Source organism: Crocuta crocuta, unplaced genomic scaffold (assembly GCF_008692635.1).
Source record: "Crocuta crocuta isolate KB4526 unplaced genomic scaffold, BGI_CrCroc_1.0 scaffold168, whole genome shotgun sequence".
Classification (NCBI taxonomy): domain Eukaryota; kingdom Metazoa; phylum Chordata; class Mammalia; order Carnivora; family Hyaenidae; genus Crocuta; species Crocuta crocuta.
Genome location: NW_027532591.1, coordinates 6,265,064 through 6,273,953, shown reverse-complemented (window position 1 = coordinate 6,273,953; position 8,890 = coordinate 6,265,064). Strand labels below are relative to the sequence as shown.

The 8,890-nt window shown below is 43.0% G+C and overlaps 1 protein-coding gene across 1 annotated transcript in view; it reads right to left on the bottom strand.

The window, feature by feature from the left end:
- Positions 1-649: 649 nt before the first annotated feature.
- The window catches only part of TCEANC2 (transcription elongation factor A N-terminal and central domain containing 2), a 34,385-nt gene continuing 26,144 nt past the window's right edge, over positions 650-8,890 (bottom strand). The window contains exons 4-5 of the mRNA XM_077779816.1: positions 8,475-8,668; positions 650-1,668 (exon numbers count right to left, since the gene is read on the bottom strand). Of these exons, the coding sequence (XP_077635942.1) occupies positions 1,480-1,668; positions 8,475-8,668 (383 nt within the window). The 3' untranslated portion in view covers positions 650-1,479. The remainder of the gene's footprint in view (positions 1,669-8,474; positions 8,669-8,890) is intronic.

Here is an 8,890-nt window from a genome sequence, read left to right as displayed (position 1 = left end):
ATTTATTTCTAGGAGAGACAGAGAGGGGGACAGCGTGAGCGGGGGAGGGTCAGAGAGAGAGGGAGACACAGACTCTGAAACAGGCTCCAGGCTCTGAGCTGGCAGTCAGCACAGAGCCCGATGCGGGGCTCGAACCCACAAACCGCGAGATCATGACCTAAGCGAAAGTCGGACGCTTTACCGACTAAGCCACCCAGGCGCCCACCTTAGCCCTTCTTTTTAAATGGTTGAGTCCTTTCCTTTTTACNAGCGGGGGAGGGTCAGAGAGAGAGGGAGACAGACTCTGAAACAGGCTCCAGGCTCTGAGCTGGCAGTCAGCACAGAGCCCGATGCGGGGCTCGAACCCACAAACCGCGAGATCATGACCTAAGCGAAAGTCGGACGCTTTACCGACTAAGCCACCCAGGCGCCCCACTTAGCCCTTCTTTTTAAATGGTTGAGTCCTTTCCTTTTTATTGATTCCTTCTTTTCAGATTATAAACATGCTCTAGTCTCCCTTAACTTAAAAAGCTCTCCTTGGGTATTGCTATCTCCCTCAAATTCTCATCCAATCGTTCTTTATTTTCACCAACTCTCCCCTTTGTCAACCCCAGATACTTTTCAATGAACAGGCCATACCTTTGTTTTAGGCAAAACAAACAAACAAACAAACAAAAAGTCTCAGTTTATTATGACTTTAAAAGAGCAAATATCATTTACGTAATTATTCAAGCAGGCCTATACAGAGGCATTCCATTTCAGAATATAGATGTGTTTTTTTCTACTATGGTAATTCATTTCAAGAGAAATTTCATTATGTATCTTCTACAGAGCCCTAAACCAAGAGCCAGCGTATTCAAATAAACCCCAAGGTGTGGGATGCTTCAGGCCAGTTCCTCATTAGAAGCCTCAGCATGGGGGCTCCGGAGACCAATGCGGAAGGTCTTCCAGGGAGAGCTGGAATGTTCAGATAAGTGAGTTCTGGAAAGAAGGGGTAGCTGGCTGGCTCCAGCAGGCTCACCCCTGGGGTAGAGCAAAGAGAACAGACAGGGGAGTTCTGAGAGGCACCGGAGCTATCTAAACTCAGGGGGACGGAACTGAGTGAGCGGCCACGGTAATTGAGTTTCAGTTACCTGCAGGGTGGCGAAATAAAGTAGTAACTCCATCTGCCTGACATGGGGGAAGTTTAGAGGTGTCCTTGGCGCACTCGCAGTGAAATCTGTCACCCCTTCACTGGGTTGGGTGATGGCAACCATACCGCGCTTCCTAGTGACAGCCAGCACGCGTCCCGCCAGGCAGCACAAGTGCATACGGCTAATGAAGCCTCTCCCGCAGGCCTGGCTCCTGGGGCTCCCAGCGTCCTCTGTCTGAAGGAATGGCACCATGGGAAAATTTAGCACCACCAGCAGCAGCCATCACCCAAACTCAAAAGAGTCTTTGAATGGCAGAGAGAGGCCCATTTTGCTTTCTGCCCAGCCCAGCTTTGGAACCATCCTCGGGTCATTTTTTGTGGTTCTGTACAAACGTGCCGACCGGCAGCGAGCCGTTCTTCACCTGAGCCCGGATTTCAGCGCGGTGCTTTAATGTGAAGACCAGGGCTCTCACCGTCCGCCGGTATGGCCCGTTAATGAGGCGGGAGCAGACATGAAACGTTTCCCGCTCAATATTTTCAACCAGTAGGTGATCCATCTAAAAAACAGCAAAATTATCAAATTAGGGCCTTGCATTGCATAAGGATTAAAAGCAAGAGAGGCTGGAGCACTCTGCTCAGAGGCCTCCATTAATCAACTGAAATTCAAGGACATCTACTTCCTGTCACAAGAGAAACAGGAAGAGCAAATTAATTCCACCCTAGCAATTAAGGAACAAGGCCATGTGCTTTGTGACAGGGACCTCATTCACAACCCCTGCCGGGTGGTAATATTTGCCATTATAACAGGAAACTGGCCTGAACTAAGCAACGGGTACTGGGCCCTGTACTTTACCAACCAGGAAACGAAGACCAAGGATAATAAATCAGTATAACAGTTTATACTTTTCTTGGTCTGTTTTTTAAAGTGCCTTTTAACCCCTTACAACATTTTAGAAACACTGGGTCTGGGTCCTGATACGTGTGTAGAACAGTTTATAAATCACTTTTCACATTGAATGCTCACAACTCCTGTTACCTCATTTTACAGATGAGGAAATAGGTTCAAGGGTAAAGAAAGGTTCAAGGTCTTACAACTAAGAGGCAGAGCCGGAACTCTGACCTGGCACCCCTGACCCCAAAGTTCACGTTCCTCTCCTTTCACCAAACTAACTGCTCCCTTACATTTGGAGAGACCAGTTGAGTCTGAAGGGACCTCCGCGGGACCAGCTAAGCAGCGTGGGCCTAGCGGATGGGACCTGCAGCAATCCTGGGGTGGTCCGGCTTAGGCCCAAGCCCGCCTGAAGTCGCAGACCTAATCAAAAGCAGGATAGGTCTGGGTCTCTGTCCACAGTCTAGATCCAGGTCAGACCGGGCTGGGTCAGAGACGCCCTCACTACCCTCCTTCCCAGGCCCACCTCCCACTCCTTGCCACGCCAGTCCTGACCACGGCCCAGCCTGAGCAAGCCAAGGTGCTCTCACAAACCGCTGTGCTGCAGCCCTGGTACATGTTCCCTCAGCAAGGTCCCCTTTTCCCAAGAAACATATTCCTATTTGCGTGTGAAAACTTAGCTCAAAACTGAAAAGCAAAAAAGCAAATCCTAGCTCAAAGGACTGCAAGTTCTTCCTTAGGTGGCCACAATGTCCTAAGCTTCCCTTAGACATTTTCATGACATGTTATAATGACCTATTTTCTGAGTTTGTTTTCCCTAAAAACAGGAAACAATTTTCTTTTTCTCACTTCCTGTTTTTCCTTCCCTCCCCATCCTGCCATTCATTCAACTACTTATTCAGCACTTACTATGTGCTAGGCTCTGTGCGTGGGCTGAGGAAAAAGCAGTGAACAAGGCCGACAGACTTCGACTCCATGGAGAGCACAGCCCAGGAGGAGACAAGTAGAGAATAGGACTGTAAGTGTACGGAGTATCAGCCAAGGGAAGAGGAATGGGTGCCGGGGCGCAGAGCTACAGCAAAGCGTCCCAACAGGAGGGCGGCGCCTGGCTTCAGGAGGGAATGACGTCTGACCTGAGACTTATCCGGTCAGGTGACGTGGGCACTTGCTTTGTGAGAAATTCACTGAGCCATACATATATCTTCTGTGCACTCTCCTGCATGTACTACAGCTCTATTTAAAAGAAACGTTTAAGAAAAAATGTACCAAAAGTAATGAAGGAACTCCTGACATTTGGTAAAATGTCCTCACGTAAGAGAGAGACCAACAGATCAAAACAAATAGAGAAAGGAAACTCGGGAGAAATAAGGACCAAGCAGAGAGCAGAATGGGTCTGAGAGAAAGAGAGGGACAAGGAGAATGACGGTCTGGGCCCAGACGTCCGTCTACGTGTAGCAGACGAAAGATGCTCAGGGAAGCTCGTGATCCTGATGACCGACTATCCCCAAGACTTGCACTGCAGTGAGTGGTTTGGCAACACGGTTCTCCAGAACCCAGTCTCCTTGAGCTTTTCATGGCCTCCTGGGAGGGCACTGAACTAGCCCCCGGCTGAGGCAGCCCTGGTACCAGACTACTTTAGGTGATGGGAAGGGTGGCTGGCTGTTTGGTCCACTGCTTGTCCAGCAACATTTGCCAGAGAGGCCGCTCGCCTCAGTGTGAGGATGGTCAGTCACTGTTCGGAGATTCTCTTAACATAACAGACACGAGGAAGTCTTCATTTCCCCTTTTTTTTGAGGAAAGTGGTTGTTGGGGGAGAAGGGTATATGTGCATTTGCAAAAATAGGTCATGGCCATTCCATCAAACTGTAGTATATATAAAAAAAGAACTTGGAGAGTACCTTGAAATTCACATAACTAGATATCATCCATACTTCATTCAGCAAAGAGTTCCTGAGTCACTACTCTGAGTCTGGCCTGATTTGGGTATTAGAGACACTGAGCAGAAAAGACCTGGCCCCTGCCCTCCAGGAACTCCCAGTCGAAAAAGGAGATGCATGTGTGCGGATAACCATGGGTCAGTGGAGTCCATGCTATACCAGTGATGTGACAGCAGTAGGAAGCAAACACCTAACAATTCTCATGCATGCCTTGTTAAATGAAGGCCAATCACAATGAGGAAAAACATCAGTGATATTAAACTGTAAATCACAAGGGAAAATAATTCATCACACACCCATGTGTACAAGTTCACTGCACCAAGTGAAGAGTGTCTATCTTATAACTGCCTTTGGATATTTCAAACCTACCCAAGTTGAGTTCTTTCCAACGGGCCCTAATTTGGTGATTCAGGTAAGTCCTTTGGGGGTAAAAGGACCAGAGTCTCACTGAGGCCTTGAGAAAGAGAGGTTTTGCTGGGAGAAACATCATGTGAATGGAAATGGGAACCAGAAACCTAGGGGTTTATTAGAGACCATAGCCTTTCTCTTGTGTGTCTCAAGATCTGCCTGGTCTCTTTCTTGCATGTTTTTGTTCTTCTCCATTTGCCTTACTCACTACTAATTCTAGCTGCTTTATTCTCTCCCCTGTCTACACATCTCTGCCCACAGCTTTGCTCCCTCATAACTCTTCCAACACTCCTTCTGCTTCAACACTCCCACTGCTGCTTTCTTGCCACTTCCTAGCTCACACTTCTCAGAGCTGGAGAATCTGGTTTGCCTTCCTTATCTATTTGTACCTGTAAGTTGACTGTGTTACTCAGTTGTCCAATCCTGGACAAACTGGCCGTAGCTGGGGAAGATATAAAACATGCCCATCTAGAGCTGTCTTTCATCAAGGAGTCTGGACCCAGTGGGAAATGGTGCCATAATCAACTAGTGATATTCACCACATCTGTAAGCTCTTTAAAAGCAAGGTAAAAAGGTCTTCTTCATGGGTTTACCTCAAGTGCAGAGCTTCCCACATTGGATGATGACTCTTTGTCTATCTCCCTCAGAAGACGGTGAGCCCCTCTAGGGCTGTTACCACATTGGATTATTTCTGAACCCCTGATGCTAGCATAGGTATGGGCACAAAGCAAGTGCTCGGTAAGCATTTGTAAATGAATATCCTTTTCCCCTATGTATTCCTCCCTCCTTTCCTGCTCTTTCAATAACATCCTATACATAAAAGATGAGATATGAAATATAATGTTTCTATTTTAATATGTATTTTCTAGTTGGGCAAATCCTATCCCCTTCAACTGTCATCTCTTCCATGAAACCTTTCCAGATTCCCCCATCAGACTTCACTGTTCTGTCCTCTGTGTGTCTATACCACTTGCCAATACCACTATTTCAGACATATTTTCATCCTGCCTTATATTTAGTCACTCTCAGGCTCTCAGCCAGGAGAGAGTAAGCTTTCTTAGCCCAGGAAATGCAACTCATTTACGTTTATATTCTGTCCGGCACCAGCAGCAGAAGTACTAAACATCTGTTGACCTGACTATCCACTGGGAGCAAACTTGGTATGAGTTTTCCAATAGCATGACTGGATTTGTACACATCTACCCACACTCCTTTTTGACCACTCGAACACATTTATGAGAGAGCTGGTCAAAGCCAGAGGTGCAGTCTGAGGCCATTAAACAAAGGGAAAACTAACAGTCCCATATGGGGACGTACCCCTGACCTGGATCTCATTAGCACCATCTGACAACCAACCGGGCCAACCGGCCAGTGTTTCATAACTCTTAATGATACAGGCTCACTTTGAGAATCAGGTTCATTTTTTTTAATGACATAATAGGAAAATGATCACAGGCCGTGAGGTAGGAAGGAGAGTGGATAATGAGGAAGGGGAAGTAAGAGAATGACACCACAGGGGACGTTCATATGAGGAAAGATCTAAAAGACAGGGAAGAACAAAGAAGATCCGGAAGGGAGAAAGTAAAGGGGAATGGAGCATGGGTCGCAAAAGTGGAGTTTTTATTCATCTATCCCATTATTCCAAGAACAAGGAAGCAATCCATAAATCTGGAAAGCAAGACCTGTGTAGAGTAATAAAGAGATGCGCCTTTTGGCTGTGTGTGTATATTCTTCATCTGTGGCTTTCACGGCTAAAGGACATGACCCAAACAAATAACATGAGGACATTTTTTTCTACAAAAATGTAATGAGTGGATTTGCAAGAACACACGCTAGGATCAAATTGTAAAGCCTTTTTAGTCATTGGGCCAGTAACTTACCCAATGGTTTACTACTGCCTGATAGAGTACATTTATGGAGATCTGATGTCTGATTTGAATGCACTCAACATTGGTTACTGTCAAAGACCAGATACTGAATTAGATGGTTCATTGATTTACCCTAATATGGAAATATTTCAGATGATGATAGGTGCTAGGAGTTAACCTTATATAAAAGTGTTTACATTTATATTTCCTGACATACCAAACTGATAAAAATACTATCAAATGCTGCTTATTATGCAAGGAAAACAGATTGATTTTTTTTTGGCCAAGGAAGATGGTAAGATGCACATTTTTAATTTTAAAAATTTATTCTTTGGGAGCCAAACCATTCAACTATGCTTAATCTGATATTTTTTCCAATTACATTGGAAAGCACTAACGAATGTATCACTTTTTTTAACTTTGCTTTGTAACACTTGAGTGCTTACCACTTGATGTGCCATTTAAAGGATAATTAATGGATAAACTAAAAGGATAATTATTATGGAGTTTAATATAGCAGGCAAACTGCTCATTAATCCTTACAAGCATAGCTTCGTTATTATCATTTACTTAAAAAGATACCACAGGGAACTGGTATTTACCACCACATTAACTACATATTATATACCCACACTCTATGTTTCTGCAATAATTTTGGCTTATTTTAAGAATAAACTTTATGTAAAATATTAAACAACAAATCTTGTTGGCTAATCGATACTCTGGAAAATTAGACTTACAGTCTTCATATTTTTTTCTTTCTTTAAGAGTTTAATAGTCAAAGCTTCCTTCAGGAGAAGTTAAGTAAACTTACACAAAACTATCAAATAGACATTAAAAATTATAGACATGAAAAAATAAAGATATACAGAAAAGGATATAGAAAATGACAGTGATATTGATCAAGGTTAAAAGTAAAACACAAATGTAAATAATTGTCAACTTTCGGCGGTTATTTAAATAATCAATAAAAGAATCTCATGGAACATTTAGCATACGATTGGCTCTTAATAAACATGGTATAATCGTTAACTTGCCCAATATTTATTTAAAGAGCTATAATAATTTACCGAACAGGAAATGCATCAAAATGTTAATAAGATTATGTCTGGTGGTAGTTCAATGGTGATTTTATTTTTCCTTTCTGCATTTTCTCATGTTCTATCGTAAGTTTGTATTAAAAAACCCAGAACTCTATTTTTAAAAAGTAACATACCACAAGTCCATTTGTCTTTCTTTTGTAGATGCATAATTGAGACAGAAAAGGTTAAAATATCTTTTCAGAGAATACAGATCTAGCATTTCAACCAGACTTTCAAAATTGTTTCTTTTGTTAATAATATTAAATTATTCTTATTTATTTTTGAGAGAGAGAGACAGAGAGAGAGAGAGAAAGAGTCCCATGCAGGCAGAGCCCAATGAGGGGCTCAATCCCATGACTGTGAGGTCATGACCTGAGCCTAAATTCAGAGCTGGATGCTCAACTGACAGAGCCCCCCAGATGCCCCTCAAATTATTCTTAAAGGATATTTTAATAGGGATACCTTAAGAATAGGAAAAAATATGGATGTTATGTCAGATTTTTCTAGAATATTAGTTGATCCATAAGATTTGGTTATGATGATGATGAGCAAAAATCCTTCTACCATGTGTACCTCAAAACCACGAACATCTGAACTGTTAGCTATGAAAATGATAAAGATGATGTCTTGCCATCGGATTATATGCCTTGGAACTAAAGGTATGAGTGTTGACATTTTTAAAAAGGGGGAGTAGTGTCTTCTCAATAGACAAATACTCCATAGCAGAGTCCATACCGGAATTTTTGCTTCAGTGGGAAGGGCAAGACTTTTAAGTAGGAAGGAACCAACACTCATTAAGTGACTTCTAATTATCAAATACTATATATACTATTCCTTTGTGTAAGGGTTTCATTTCATCTTTCTAATAATTATAGGTGGTAGGAATTATAATACTCATTTTACAGATTAAAAAAAATCAAGTCTCAGAAACTTTAAAGGATTTGCCTAAAGTGACACAATGAGCACGTAATAGAGCCAGGGTTTTAATCCAGGTCTTGCTAGTTCCAAAGTCTTTAGTCTTTCTATAATACTATCTCCCAGAAAGCTTACAAATTCGGAATCCTTACAGAAAGCCCAGGCAGAATAAAGTAAAAGCACTAAGACTATGAAAGATCACTATGAAAATGTGAGGCTCATTTAACTAAGAGAATCAATCACATTCCAACGAGGAGACATTACCTCTAATTCCAAAGCTTCTGAGAGTAACTTCTGGGCATTTTTCCTGAATGTCTCGGTTTTGGGGTCACTTCGTACTTCAATAGAAGGTCTATCTAAATGCTTTTCGATGAAAGTTCTCCACTCAGTGTAAACTTCTCTAGCAAGACAAGCCACTTCGGAATCTGAGTGCTGACGCATCTTATTCACCGTGTGACCTGGAACAAGAGAGGAGAAACCGAGGGCAAGGTTGTTCTGTTTTCTTCTAAAAAATACAGGACGAGATGGACTGATGCGTGGCATGCAGACCTACGGATGTAAAGCCTCTTGTGCAAATGAAGACCCATTTCTCAAAGGCTGAGATAACCATGGGGCACCTGGGTGGCTCAGTCGGTTAAGCATCCCACTTCGGCTCAGGTCATGATCTCGCGATTTGTGGG